The 16266-nt window shown below is 40.2% G+C and overlaps 1 protein-coding gene across 2 annotated transcripts in view; it reads right to left on the bottom strand.

Moving 5' to 3' along the window:
- The window catches only part of pdlim2 (PDZ and LIM domain 2), a 78704-nt gene that overhangs the window by 39598 nt on the left and 22840 nt on the right, over positions 1–16266 (bottom strand). For both annotated transcript variants that reach the window (XM_008120159.3, XM_062960943.1), the window contains exon 3: positions 15637–15788. In XM_008120159.3, the coding sequence (XP_008118366.1) occupies positions 15637–15788 (152 nt within the window). The remainder of the gene's footprint in view (positions 1–15636; positions 15789–16266) is intronic.

Raw genomic sequence — 16266 nt, 5'->3', positions numbered from 1 at the left:
AGCAAAAGTTCTCATTAAAATCTCTATGTTAAACGTTTAGAACCTTGGAATGGAATGCCTTCGGTGTTTAATATCAAGATGGAAATTTACTTGCTAACCACATAATCTGTCAAAAGAAGAATGCACAGTGTGAATTCCAACCAAGGTTTGTGGTATAGGGAATTCAGCACTCTTGGTATTTGCCACAGACCACAAGACGTCTCTACTGAGTCGGGAAAGAGAGCGAGGAAAGCAGCCAGCGCGAAGCTCGCTCAGGAGGCTCCAAAGTGCCCCAGGACAACCATGGGGTGGGAATTGGAAAGAAGCAGCACGTTCGAGGGAGGGTGGAGGAGGAAGAGAAAGGGATGAGCCCAAGGCCCCGGAATGAGAGGAATGCTGCCTCCTGAACTGCTCCATTTTCGTTTGTCGGTTTTGGGATGGAGCCAAGATGCTACTAGGACTTTCCAACGCACATCCAACATCCATTGCACGTCAAAAGCAGAAGAAACAAAAGGAGACAATCCTGGAGAGCGAGAAGAAGACTAAGAAACAGGACAGAGTCTGGACTGGATGAAGTAAGTGCCCATAGGTAGGTTGCCAATGGAATGACTTGAATGAAAAGTGGGAAAAGCACTTGTACTTTTAATAGTTGTGCAGATAATAGGGATTTCAGGAGGTGTTACCTGGAGACATGACAAGAAACACATAAAGGAAACCTCTTTAAGTTGGATAATGAAGTGTGTGCGCGCCAAGTTTGGTCTAGATCCATCAAGCCATATAGGAGCCTTTATATGCCAAACAGACAAACCAACATGGATTCATAGAAACATAGAATTGGAAGAGACTGCATGGGCCATCTAGTCCAACCCCGTCATGCAGGAAAAGTACAATCAAAGCACCCCCAACAGATGGCCACCCAGTCTCTTTATGGCACTTCTTTCCAAGAACCATTGGAGAGAAGCACCTTTTGGATTTAGTCACTTAACCAATTACAGATCCATCTAATACCGTGTTTCCCCGAAAAGAAGACAGTGTCTTATATTAATTTTTGCTCCCAAAGATGCTCTAGGTCTTATTTTCAGGGGATGTCTTATTTTTCCATGAAGAAGAATTCACATTTATTGTTGAACAAAAAAAAATTAACATTTATTATATATGTACAGTAGTTGTCATCATAAACCAGCATAACCAGACAAACTGTGAATCCTATCAAGAATTTCTTGTTACTACCAATATTTCCATGTACAACATTTTATGGTACGTACATTTACCGATCCTACATGTTCTGGTGTTCTGTTCGGCGGGCATGCTTCCAGACAAAAACTTTGCTAGGTCTTACTTTCTGGGGAGGCCTTATATTTAGCAATTCAGCAAAACCTCTACTAGGTTTTATTTTCTGGGGATGTCTTATTTTAGGGGAAACAGGGTAGTTGTGCAGATAATGGGTATTTTAGGAGGTTTTACTTGTTACCTGGAGACATGACAAGTAAAACATACAGGAAACCTCTTTTAGTTGGATAATGAAGTATGTGTGCGCCAAGTTTGGTCCAGATCCATCAAGCCATATAGGAGCCTTTATATGCCAAACAGACAAACCAACATGGATTCATAGAAACATAGAATTGGAAGAGACTGCATGGGCCATCTAATCCAACCCCGTCATGCAGGAAAAGTACAATCAAAGCACCCCCAACAGATGGCCACCCAGTCTCTTTATGGCACTTCTTTCCAGGATGAAGAGGAGGAACCATTGGAGAGAAGCACCTTTTGGATTTAGTCACTTAACCAATTACAGATCCATCTAATACCGTGTTTCCCCGAAAATAAGACAGTGTCTTATATTATTTTTTGTTCCCAAAGATGTGCTAGGTCTTATTTTCAGGGGATGTCTTATTTTTCCATGAAGAAGAATTCACATTTATTGTTGAACAAAAAATGAACATTTATTATATACTGTACAATAGTTGTCATCACAAACCAGCATAACCAGACAAACTGAATCCTATCAAGAATTTCTTCTTACTACCATTATTTCCATGTACAACTATCTACAGTACGGACATTTACGGATCCTGCATACTCTGGTGTTCTGTTCCAGTGGGCATGCTTCCAAACAAAAACTTTGCTAGGTCTTACTTTCAGGGGAGGCCTTATATTTAGCAATTTAGCAAAACTTCTACTAGGTCTTATTTTTCGGGGATGTCTTATTTTCGGGGAAACAGGGTAGTAGCACTGCCTAGCCCACATGTGACTAGTTTGCTTGCAAGGTCATGGGAGACTTTGTTGAAGGTCTTACTGAAATCAAGATATGCTACATCCACAGCATTCACTGCATCTAACAAGCTTGTAACTATCGAAAAAAGAGATAAGATTGGCTGGCATGACACACGCACACACACACACGTCTGCTGGTTGGTCCTCCAAAGGCTTGATTTTGATGGATCTGGACACAACTTGGCACACAGGCCCTTCATGATCCAGCCTAAAATAATTGAGGGATTTGAATTAAGAACCACACCCCTTTCTGCAGGTCAACTATATCCAGAAACAATGCTAACATTTGAGGCACCAAAATGTGTGCTAGCCAGGGTTGTTGTTATTGTTGTTGTTATTATTATCATCACTATTATCATCATTAGCATATATACCAGGCATGGGCAAACTTGGGCCCTCTGGGTGTTTTGGATTTCAACTCCCACAATTTCTAACAGATGGTGGGCTGTTAGGAATGGTGGGAGTTGAAGTCCAAAATATCCGGAGGGCTGAAGTTTGCTCACACCTGGTGTATACCTAGTTATATTATAGTCCTTGGCTTCCCAGAGGAACAGGAAACTGAATTAGATGGGTCTTCGGACTGCGTCAGCTGGGCTCTTCCTCAGTTGCTATCATACTATGTCTTTGCTCAAAAGCATCGTGCCAAGGTTTGCACAGAAGGAACTAATCTTCATTTTATTAACTCTTTTTTCCCTTTTGGCAGATGATTCGAACTGTTGGAAAGGACTTCAAGCAAAGGCCCTCTAATCCTTCAAGGCCCTCTAATCCAATGATGGGCAACCTTATGCGCTTGGTGTGTCCAAATTCACCAAAAAAAACTAGCATGACTTGGGTGGTGTGCCACTTTGAGAAAAAACAACAACCATAATTTCGCAATATGTATAGTTTAAATAACAAAAATATATAATTGTAATATATAACTGTATTTAATAAATCAAAAACTATTTACTACCATTATTTCCATGTACAACAATCTATGGTACCTCGCACAGTTTCCACGCTGACTTCTCTCTATTCTAGTTTCAATGTAGTCATGAATAATAAATAATATAATAATAATATAATAGTAATAATATGATAATATACTACAATAATAGAATAATATATATATATACTAGCTATGCCCAGCCACGCATTGCTGTGGCAAAGTATGGTGGTATGGGAAATAAAGTATCTTATATTATCTGCTTAGAACTGGATTATATGAGGCCCCTTCTACAAAGTTGTATAAAATGCACACTGAAGTGGATTATATGGCAGTGTGGAGTCAAGATAATCCAGTTCAAAGCAGATAATATAAGATTATAAATGGGTTATATAGCTGTGTGGAAGGGCCTTGAGTCTGCACTGCCATATAATCCAGTTAAAATCAGATAATTTGTATTTTATAGGCAGTGTGGAAGAGGCCTAAGTGAAGCCTAACTCTGCCTGTCCCCTGGGCTGAGTGGGTTGCTAGGAGACCAAGTGGGAGGAGCTTAGCCTTCTAACTGGCAGCAATTAGATAAAAACAATTATTCCTCTCCCTCTAATTAGGACTTTATTTTTCTTTTCTTTTTGTTGTATGAACGTAGAGGCATGGATGAGGGGTTGTGCTGCCAAGTTTACAGTTTCTGGGATGTGTAGTTTTGTTGTTTTGTCCTAGGCCGAAATTTCATTACCCTTTTATATATATAGATGTAATGTGCATAATTCTCATGGAGTAAACAACAAAACCACTGGACCAAATCACACCAAATTTGGCCACAAAATACATAGTCATCCAATCAATCTGCATGCGGCAGCGTGTCAGCAAAAATGGCTAGGCGTGTCAGTGCTGACACGCGTGTCATAGGTTGGCCATCACTGCTCTAATCCTTCATCCAAGTCATTAACACGTAGATACTCTTGAGTTTTATATGTTTACTAATGAAAGGTAAAGGAGCCAGCTCCAGTTTTTAATCTGGCAACTCTACCCAAGAGCATCGATGCGTCACGTGTTCCCGGCATGCATTGTGCTGTGTGCAGGCTACAGCATGCATAGGCGTTGATGGAAGGTGTCTCAAGGCTCACGTGGCAGGTGCAAAGCAAAGAAGCTCAGTTCTAAGGCCTACAGTAAGTGCAGAACTTGAGGCAAGAAATACCCCAGGACCTCCGAAGTGGCGGGATTGTCCGAGACGCAGCCAAATTCTGATATCAGCCATCACAGGGTGGAGAAGGAGAACCTCTGAGTCATGCCAAGAGGAGACCACACCCTGGAGAGTGGCCTGCGGTGGAGTGTTTTTACACAATGCGACAATCCGCTCCCTCCTCCGCCCCCCTCCACCACCTAGACAGACAAGTACAAGTTTCGCCTGTCATGATCCTGAATCACCAAAAACAAAGCTACTGCTCCATTTCCACACCCTTTGCTGTCAAGGCCTCTTGAATAATGCCCCAAAGGCTTCTTCACAACTCACTAGCTTTCCAGTCACGTGTGAGCTCATGTGGGATTAGACCCAGCCGGGTTTATGTAACAAGCCCAGGAAAATTCCAGCAGTGACCCTAAACTGTGGTGCATTTAAAGCGTTTTTTTCCCCAAGCCAAGTTCTTCTAATTTCTTTCTACAATGGCACAAATCATTGCACAGGAACTTGCATTTTTTAGTGCCTTCTCCAAAACAAATGGGAGCCTCCGGTGGCTCAGTGTGTTAAAGCGCTGAGCTGCTGAACTTGCAGACCGAAAGGTGCCAGGTTCAAATCCGGGGAGTGGAGTGAGCACCTGCTGTTAGCCCCAGCTCCTGCCAACCTAGCAGTTCGAAAACATGCAAATGTGAGTAGATCAATAGGTACCGCTCTGCTGGGAAGGTAAAGGCGTTCCATGCAGTCATGCCAGACACATGACCTTGGAGGTGTCTACGGACAAAGCCGGCTCTTCGGCTTAGAAATGGAGATGAGCACCAATCCCTAGAGTCAGACACAACTGGACTTAACGTCAGGGGAAATGTTTACCTTTACCTTACCAAAACAAATATCAACTGCTCCCATTAACAAGATGAAGAGGGATATTCAGGATTAAGCAAACCCAAGACCTAGTGGGTTGTGGTTTTCAGTGCTCACTAGACATAGATGTTAGACGTCCTTACTCAATAGCTTCTCAGAAAGACACACCCCATCCTGGAGAAAGAGAGAAGATCTCTGCTCCTCTCCAGGAAAGATACATCTTACGTACTCATTTCCCCCACAACGGAGTTGCTACCAAAGTATCGTAGCCAAAGCTTGATAATTGAGGTGTGGCTGTGGGAAGAAGCTTGGAAGGGAGAAGTCCGGGCTGTTGGTTGTTTGTGCTTTGAGCCTATCCTTCGTGCCAGTCAAGAAGGTCATTTAATAGGTGCCGAGAAGAGAATGAGTTAGGCTTTTGGAATGTCAACTCCCACCCATCACTGGGAGAAACAACACTTTTGTTTACAGACATCCCTTGCAATAGGAAGGTGTGTATTTCTGGCAAAGATATAGACCTCATGGCGGATGATAGAAGTTTTTTTTTTTTTTTTTCGTGTCAGGAGCAACCAGAGTTGCTTCTGGAGTGAGAGAATTGGCTGTCCGCAAGGACATTGCCCAGGGGACGCCCGGATGTTTTTGATGTTTTTACCATCCTTGTGGGAGGCTTCTCTCATGTCCCCGCATGGAGCTGGAGCTGATAGAGGGAGCTCATCCACACTCTCCCCAGGTGGGATTCGAACCTGGCAGCTTTCAGGTCAGCAACCCAACCTTCAAGTCACTTAGTCCACTACGCCATCTGGGGGCTCCGATAGAAGATCAAAAACATGCAAGTCAAAGGCAAATAGGTCTCCGAGAACCCTTTGTATGACTTTTATGTCCCTTCTTCTCCTTCACAAGCTACACAATGTTTCTTGCTTCTCTGCTGGCTGCTCACAAAGCCTCTTTACTTACCTGGGCATCCATTAAGTCCTATAAAAATTGCTAGTTGCTACCAAATACATTTTAGCTTATGCACAAGAGGCCTCTGAGTCAAAGGATCCTCCTTGCAGACTAGGGACTGTGGCTTACATGGTTGATTCCATCCACTTACAACACAGTCTTAAAATTATAGACTTATAGAGTTGGAAGAGACCTTATGGTCCAACCCCATTCTGCCAAGAAGCAGGAAAATTGCATTCAAAGCACCCCCGACAGATGGCCATCCAGCCTCTGCTTAAAAGCCTCCAAAGAAGAAGCCTCCACCACACTCCAGGGCAGAGAGTTCCACTGCTGAACAACTCTCACAGTGATGAAGTTCTTCCTAATATTTAGGTGGAATCTCCTTTCCTGTAGCTTGAAGCCATGGTTTCGCGTCCTAGTCTCCAGGGCAGTAGAAAACAAGCTTGCGCCCTCCTCCTTATGGCTTTCCCTCACATCTTTATACATGGTCCTTATCATGTCTCCTCTCGGCCTTCTCTCCCACAGGCTAAACATTATTTATTTGCTACATTTATATCCCGCCCTTCTCACCCCGAAGGGGACTCAGAGCGGCTTACAAATTAAATTTATATACAATATTATATTATTAGCATAGTACAATACTGGCAATAAATTACTATATTGTACTATATCAATATATTGTAATATTATTAGTAATATTACATGTAAAATATAATACATAATTAATATTCTTATATTGTATTATTATTATATCGTATTACAGTCATGCCGGCCACATGACCTTGGAGGTGTCTACAGACAACGCCGGCTCTTCGGCTTAGAAATGGAGATGAGCACCAACCCCTAGAGTCGGTCACAACTGGACTTATCATCAGGGGAAAACCTTTACCTTTTTTTTTACCAATATAATATTATGACTATTATATGTATATACAATATGTTATAATCTATATATATAAAAGGGTAATGGAATCACGGCACCGGACAAAACAACTAAACTAAACGCCCCACAACCCCGAAAACTGACAGCACAACCTCTCATCCACGCCTCTATGTTCATACAACAAAAAGAAAAGAAAAATTAAGTCCTAGCCACAGCAACGTGTGGCCGGGCACAGCTAGTCTATATATATATAAAAGGAGAATGGCATTGTTCCACCAGGCAAAACAACAAAACTAAAGGCCCCCCAACCTCAAAATTTGATAACAGAACCCATCATCCACATCTCTAGGTTCATACAACAAAACTAGACATCCCCAACCTCCATGGGGCCTAAAAAACCCCAAAAACTGGAACGCTGCACCTGCCCCCAGGCTTACAAGCAGCAAGTCTACTCACTGCAATTCCAATTGGCCACAGCAACGCGTGGCAGGGCACAGCTTGTTATTATATATTATTGTAAATTATATGTAAATAAACATGCCCAGCTCTTTAAACCACTCCTCATAGGGCTTGTTCTCCAGACCTTGGATCCTTTTAGTTGCCCTCCTCTGGACACATTCTAGCTTCCCTTCAATTGTGGTGCCCAGAATGGAACACAGTGTGATTCCAGCTGTGGTCTGACCAAGGCAGAATAGAGGGGCAGATAGAAGGCTATCAATGTGAGGCTGACCGGATGATAATTGTTTGGGTCGTCCTTTTTTCCCTTCTTGAAGACCACATTCTCCCTCCTCCAATCTGCTGGTACTTCTCCCGTTCTCCAAGAACTCTCAAAGATGATTGCCAGTGGTTCTGAAATAACTTCCGCTAATTCCTTCAATACTTTTGGATGTAACTGATCTGGCCCTGGGGAGCTGAATTTGTTTAGAGCGGCCAGGCATTCCTGGTAGACTTGTTTCCCGATTTGGGGTTTGATTTCGCCTAAGTCTTCCTCTTCTCCGACTGCCTTATAAACTGCCAAACATTATCTTTTCTAATGAGTTCAGGTTTTGTTCAGGATACATCCAAAGTATAATAATTTAATCATCTTCACTTCTAGGCAGAGTTCAGGCTTAATATATGCTCTTTGACCCATTTAGTTGTCTTTTTGGCAATCTGTGGTCCTATTCCCACAAAAAAAAACCCCACCACTACAAATGCAGGCTGGGCAAATTTGAACACACCCTGTTTCCCCTAAAATAAGACATCCCCAAAAAATAAGACCTAGTAGAGGTTTTGCTGAATTGCTAAATATAAGTCCTCCCCTGAAAGTAAGACCTAGCAAAGTTTTTGTTTGGAAGCATGCCCAGCGCCCACCAAACAAAACACCATAGCATGCAGGATTGGTAAATGTACATACCAGTTGTATATGGAAATAATGATAGTACAGTAGAGTCTCACTTATCCAACATTTGCTTATCCAACGTTCTGGATTATCCAACGCATTTTTGTAGTCAATGTTTTCAATAAATCGTGATATTTTGATGCTAAATTCGTAAATACAGTAATTACTACGTAGCATTACTGCGTACTGAACTACTTTTTCTGTCAAATTTGTTGTATAACATGATGTTTTGGTGCTTAATTTGTAAAATCATAACCTAATTTGATGTTTAATAGGCTTCTCCTTAATCTCTCCTTATTAGCCAACATATTCGCTTATCCAATGTTCTGCTGGCCCGTTTATGTTGGATAAGTGAGACTCTACTGTATCAAGAAATTCTTGACAGAAGTCACAGTTTGTCTGGTTTGGCTATGTTGTGATGACAACTACTGTACAGTATAGAATAAATAAGGCCCGGGCTGTGGCGCAGGCTGGAGAGCAAGCCAGCTGCAACCAGCTGCAATGAATCACTCTGACCAGGAGGTCATGAGTTCGAGGCCCGCTCGGAGCCTATGTTTGTCTTGTCTTTGTTCTATGTTAAAAGGCATTGAATGTGAACAAAATGAACAAAATCTGGCTACCAGTATTAAAAAACGCTAAAATCAAAACAATAGATGGGAACCAACACTCTGAGGGCAGAAGACAGCTAATGACTGAACAAAGGATGCCCCCAGGCAAGAGACAAAATCTTTCCAATGCTAATTAGGGTGATTAACTGAAACATTAATGCTGGCTTCCCAGTGACAAAGGACTCTTGCCACACCCTGGACTCTACACAGATATATATTCTTTCCTTACTTAGTTTCTCCATACCTCACAATCTCTGAGGATGCCTGCCATAGATGTGGGCGAAACGTCAGAAGAGAATACTTCTGGAACATGGCCACACAGCCCGAAAGACATACAAAAACCCTGTGATCCCGGCCATGAAAGCCTTCGACAACACATTGAATGTTTGCCTATATGTGTAATGTGATCCGCCCTGAGTCCCCTTCGGGGTGAGAAGGGCGGAATATAAATGCTGTAAATAAATAAATAAATGTTCATTTTTTGTTCAACAATAAATGTGAATTCTTCTTCATGGAAAAATAAGACATCCCCTGAAAATAAGACCTAAGATACATTTGGGAGTAAAAAATAATATAAGACACTGTCTTATTTTCGGAAACACGGTAGTTTGTGAAACCACAATCTTGACTCCCACTGATTGTGATATGCTATGGGGAAGGACATAAACTTGCACAAGACAGACCAAACTTGCACAAGAAGCTATCCTGACCAGCGTATGCCGGATATCTCTAACCACAGGGCAAATCAAGGCATGGGCTCCTTTTTATTTTCCGGCAATAGAGTTGCTCCAAGCTTTCAAACCAGTCAGACCTGGGCAGCAGAGGAACAACTGCTAGTGCTGTTTCCCTTTCCAGCTAACCCACCCCAGCTTAGCTATGCTTTGCTTTCCAAACCACTAACCGATTCCCAAAGCCAAAAAATGCAAGTCATGAACACTGAAAGAGAAACCAATGCTCACTCAACCCCTAGCCAGCTCCAAAAGCCACAAATCCAAAGCAGTTTTTAAACTCAATTCAGAGCCCGGCCTCAAGGCCATAGAAATATCCCAAGGTCAGGAACCGTCCCCATTTTTTCCTATACTTTCCAAGGCACAACAACCTAGAAGCCTTTAATTTCCTATATAGGACACACCAATTCATTATCTTTGACCCCTGCAGATACAACATATGGTAAGCAGGCCCAGTGCCAGCAATTTCATAATGGATGGGCGTCTGAAGTATTCACTCCACTGGGAAGGGATGAAACAGCAAAACTCTAAAAGGCACAACAACAGAAAATTTAAAGTACGAGAATAGCGGATTTCTCTTAATTTGTCTTAAAATGTAAAGATCTGGTGCTTACCCAGGGACTTTGACTTGAGAACCCAGAAATGAGGTTAATTCATTGTGTTTCTATTCTACTTCAGTAGATTATTTATGGAAAGAATCCATCTACATTGTAGAACTAATGCAGTTTGACAGCCCTTGAACTGCAATGGCTCAGTGCTATGGAGCTATAGTTTGGTAATGACCAGCACTCTTTGGCAAAGAAGGATAAAAGCTTTGCAAACCAACAAATAACAAATAATAAATACAGTAGAGTCTCACTTATCCAACATAAACGGGCATAAAGAAGCCTATTAAACATCAAATTAAGTTATGATTTTACAAATTAAGCACCAAAACATCATGTTATACAACAAATTTGACAGAAAAAGTAGTTCAATATGCAGTAATGCTACGTAGTAATTACTGTATTTACAAATTTAGCACCAAAATATCACGATTTATTGAAAACATTGACTACAAAAATGCGTTGGATAATCCAGAACGTTGGATAAGTGAGACTCTACTGTAATAATAAAACTTTATATACCGCCCTATCTCCTGGATGAGACTCAGGGTGGTTTCCAATCATAAAAACAACACATACATTACATAACAACATAATAACACATTATTAAACAAGGTAAAACAATACAATTACAGTACAGTCTCACTTATCCAACATAAACAGGCCGACAGAATGTTGGATAAGTGAATATGGTGGATAATAAGGAGGGGTTAAGGAAAAGCCTATTACACATCAAATTAAGTTATGATTTTACAAATTAAGCACCAAAACATCATGTTTAACAACAAATTTGACAGAAAAAGTAGTTCAATACGCAGTAATACTATCTAGTAATTACTGTATTTACGAATTTAGCACCAAAATATCACGATGTATTGAAAACATTGACTACAAAAGTGCGTTGGATAATCCAGAACGTTAGATAAGCGAGTGTTGGATAAGTAAGACTCCACTGTACCGCCCTATCTCCTGGATGGGACTCAGGGCAGTTTCCAATCATAAAAACAACACATACATTACATAACAACATAGTAACACATTATTAAACAAGGTAAAACAATACAATTATATAACAATAAATAACACTTACGCAACTTGATCAAGGGGACAGGAACCATAAACCATATTAAAGTGTATCATTGTAGGCTAGATATATCTTGTGCTATAAATCTTGTGCTATGATTCCGCATGGCAGTTAAAGTGGGGTTGAAATGCATTAATTCTACAATGTAGATGTAACCTTAGGCTCTCCGCAAGCTCTTTCACAACTGAGCACAGGTGAGTTGACAGGCCTTTCCATATATTCCAGGTCACATGCACATGTACCTATAGTCATGGTCTCATAATTTTTCCATATCCTCGTACATATTCCTTCAGGTCTTAAGCAATCTCGCTTGCATCCCAGCAATGTGTGGATCTAGGATGGCATGACCTGATTTGCTATTGCATTAGATTCCACAGGTTCACTGGGCATAAAACCATGGTTTGGGATAGGATGGGGAGAAAAGATTCACTTTGGATAAAAGAACAGTGTGCCTCTGAGCTCAGGAATTCCTCTCCCGTGCCAAAACTGAGCACACTCAGCATCCTTCCAAATCCCTTTCCCTGCAAATTCTCTTCATGTCTCATTTGGGAAGGGAAGCTTTGAGCGGCTGCTGTTCCAAGCCAAACTAGTGCAAACCATCCAAGCCTTTTCGCCCACATACTATTCAACACGCTTCTTCCTGGAAAAGTATATCAACCTTCCATACTTTCACCCAACTTTCTGTAAACAAGAGGCATGAGCTTTCTTATGTGATCAGGCTTTAAACAATGAGCTAGGGTGGCATTTAATGCTGCTTCTCAGGGTCACACACCATCTTTTAATGTTTCATGTTTTAACTTTGTGCACGGTTTAATCGCTTATTAAAATAAACTCTTACACTTACACTTTTCTTAATGACTTCATATGGTTCTGAGACCTATTTTTAAAAAATATATACCATATATATACTAGAGTATAAGCGGGTTTTTTAGCCCTTTTTTAGGACTGAAAAAACCCCCTTTGGCTTATTCTCCTGGTGGGCTTATATTCAGGTCAGTTTACACTCGAGTATATATGGTACATTTATTTTTCTCTATTATTATTGGTATTGTTACCTTTATTATTTACCCTATTCATCATCATTATTACATTTATTATATTACTATTATTATTGTTACTACAGTAGAGTCTCAGTTATCCAAGCTGAACGGGCTGGCAGAAGCTTGGATAAGCGAATATCTTGGATAATAAGGAGGGATTAAGGAAAAGCCTATTAAACATAAAATTAGGTTATGATTTTACAAATTAAGCACCAAAACATCATGTTATACAACAAATTTGACAGAAAAAGTAGTTCAATACGCAGTAATGTTATGTTGTAATTACTGTATTTACGAACTTAGCACCAAAATATCACGATGTATTGAAAACATTGACTACAAAAATGGCTTGGATAATCCAGACGCTTGGATAAGCGAGGCTTGGATAAGTGAGACTTTACTCTATTTTTATTATTATTTCACTCTGGTATTATTACTGCTATTACATTTGTTATTTTACTCTATTATTGCATTTATTATTTTACTGTATTTATTATTATTATTACATTTATTATTTCACTCTATTATTATTAAAAGGATACATAAGCACATTTACATTGAAAAAGATGAAAATAATGATTTCATCAGAGTTGGACAGTCTCATCTTAAATTACAGTTTTACATTAAGATTTATAAAACGTTGAAACTACCGATGACTCAATCAATGTAATTTTATTGGTATCAGTTTTTATTTCTGAAATTTACCACGCTTGGCTTATACTGGAGTCAATGTTTTCCCAGTTTTTTTGTGGTAGAATTAGGTGTCTCAACTTATATTTGGGTCGGCTTATACTCGCGTATATATGGTATGTTGATCACCAAACTGAGTCCCATGATTGGGAGATAGGTGGGATATAAATGAATATAGTAAATAGATCATAAACAATTGAATGGAACTTGTTATAGCAGCAAGTCCCAAATGCCAGCATTTTGTCTCCTGGCACGCTTTGAGTCCGGAATGGCTCCTTTCAGTTTCTCCACTCTTTAATCAGTCACTGTTAGTTATTATTTCAGTTGACTATCAAGACTGCCAAAGTTGAAGCCACAATGGAAACAGATGTTTTGAACCGACAATTTCCAGCATCCCTTTGCCAGCATGGCCCCTGGCATTTTGGGCACAGAAGAACAAAGACAAGGACATAATCCTTACAAGCTTTAAGAGAGAGAATGGGCACCATAATGGAAAAAGCTGAAAGTTTTTGGAAAATGTAAATCTCCATCACTTGGATCATTTGGAGATGATCTTTGGAAAGGCATGATCTTGTTAGAAGACATAACCTTTTGAAAAATTATGCCATAACCTCTTGGTAAAAAGCATGACCTGTTAAGAGTCATAACCTTTTGGGAGAAATGGCTTTCATGCAAGGCAATCAGGTTTTTCAGCTGTTAAAGTGATATACCTAGATATTTCTTTGAACTATTAGGGACAAAGATATGCCAATGCACAAAACACATATATACAGCAGAGTTTTAGAAGTGTTCTTTTAGTTGCTTAAAAACATCTACTCTCCCTTAAAATATATTTGCCTTTAAATCATGCTCTTAAGAGACAAAATTAAGCAGACAAAAAGTAGCCTAGTTGTATGTTTTCCGGGCTGTATGGCCATGTTCCAGAAGTATTATCTCCTGACGTTTCTCCCACATCAATGGCAGGCATCTTCAGAGGTTGTGAGGATGCCTGCCATAGATGTGGGTGAAACATCAGGAGATAATACTTCTGGAACATGGCCATACAGCCCGGAAAACATACAACAACCCTGTGATCTTGGTCATGAAAGCCTTCGACAACACAGTAGCCTAGCTGGTTTACTCACAAACTTCATGTATTCAGCATACAGGCACTGTAGAGTCTCACTTATCCAAGACTCGCTTATCCAAGGTTCTGGATCATCCAAGGCATTTTTATAGTCAATGTTTTCAATATATCATGATATTTTGGTGCTAAATTCGTAGATACAGTAATTACAACATAGCATTACTACATATTTGTTGGATTATGGTTGTATATGTATGAAATGTAAATCAAATGTTTCTGCTGTTTTGCAAGAGTGTGTGTTTCAGCAATGAAACAGTTAACAGCAGGCTAGTTTTGACCGACAGCCTGCTATGACCTATGGGGCATGGTTTCAGGCCTTTGGAGGTCAGAACTTCCTTCGGACTGAGGAATGTGTTTTCTTATCTCTGAGAGTGTTGAGCTGGTGCTTGCCGAGCGAAGAGGCTGAAGAGAAATGCCAGCTCAGAGCGATGGCTTTTGCTATGCTTTGCAAATATGTATTATAGATATTGAAATACATGTTTGGACTTCAGACAGATGTGTTTTAGTCTGACATTTGAACTGGTGAGGAATTGGTGAGGCAAACGATTGCAACCAATTCATCAGGGTGCTGGAGAAGATTATTGATGTAGTTTGAAGAAATCCACCCAGCATGCACCCTGATTCCACCGCTGACAATACTGAACTACCTTTTCTGTCCAATTTGTTGTATAACATGATGTTTTGGTGCTTAATTTGTAAAATCATAACCTAATTTGATGTTTAATAGGCTTTTCCTTAATCCCTCCTTATTATCCAAGATATTCGCTTATCCAAGTTTCTGCCGGCCTGTTTAGCTTGGATAAGTGAGACTCTACTGTACTTTGCTTATCAATCCAGTTACAAGGAGATTTGAAGTAGTTACTCTGTGTAGAGAATCATTTCTTATAACCAACAGTCCAAAGTCCAAAGCATCTCTCTGGTCTGAGAGTCTAATAGAGTCTCTGTTTCTACATTGAAAGTCTAATAGCTTCTGTACAGTATATTGTTCCTATCAAAATCTCTAAGCATACATCTGCTTCTACTGAAGTCTCTAAGCATACATCTATTTCTATTGACATCCGAAGGCATAAAATTCATACTGTAGTGTCTAAGGATATTGTTCTAAAATGGAGTCTGAGTCCTGAACAAGCCCAGATCTAATCACGCGGTCTGCAGCCCCTCCCACAGCATGGAATTAAAGAAAACTGCAAATCAATATACACATATACAATACAGTAAGCAATCTGAATTATTTACGTGAAAAATAACTAGTGGAGACTTGAAGAAGGTTGCTATTTCCAACAGTCTCCATGAGATTTTAATTGCATCCAGTTCAATTTGCATTGGCTACTTATAGACTCACCTGTCTATTAAGAGTTGGAGACGCCCAGAGCTCTGTTTAATCTTGTTTTGTGCTTCTACGTTGAGCATCTCCGAAGTGCTCTCTCCGTTGATAGAGACAATGACATCACCAGGTCGAAGATCGCCTTGGGCTGCTTTGCCGCATTCGGTCACCTGTACATATGAGAAGACAGAGATCTATGTAACGGAAATCAAATCGCTGGGATGAAAATGCATCAACTCCATCTCTGCAGACTTGATTCAAAATGTTCTTTCTAGGAATCTCGAGATCCTTAGGATTTTGATATGTGTTTTCCCACAAGGAAATGCATGCTGCTTGTTACAGTTTGGTTTCTAAACATATTTCGTATCAAATTTTATCCAAGTGGAATTACACAAGTAAATTCACTTTACTTGTGTAATTCATTAGGGAATTCCTGGGCCCATAACCCCAGCAAACGAGGAGCGTTAACTATAGTAAAATATTCTGCATTGCATTCCTTTTGTTATTCACTTTGTACAGTTTGTGCCTGTTGCCGCTGACCCAATAAGCAAACAAGCATCGCCATTGACGATTTTTCTGGATTAGTTCATAATACGGACTAAATTATCCTGTATTACACCATTCGTATTAAAGATTAAAAGTGGATTT

This window comes from Anolis carolinensis, unplaced genomic scaffold (assembly GCF_035594765.1).
Source record: "Anolis carolinensis isolate JA03-04 unplaced genomic scaffold, rAnoCar3.1.pri scaffold_8, whole genome shotgun sequence".
Classification (NCBI taxonomy): domain Eukaryota; kingdom Metazoa; phylum Chordata; class Lepidosauria; order Squamata; family Dactyloidae; genus Anolis; species Anolis carolinensis.
The sequence above is the reverse complement of the archived record's forward strand: the minus strand, read 5'-3'. Positions and strand labels throughout refer to the sequence as shown.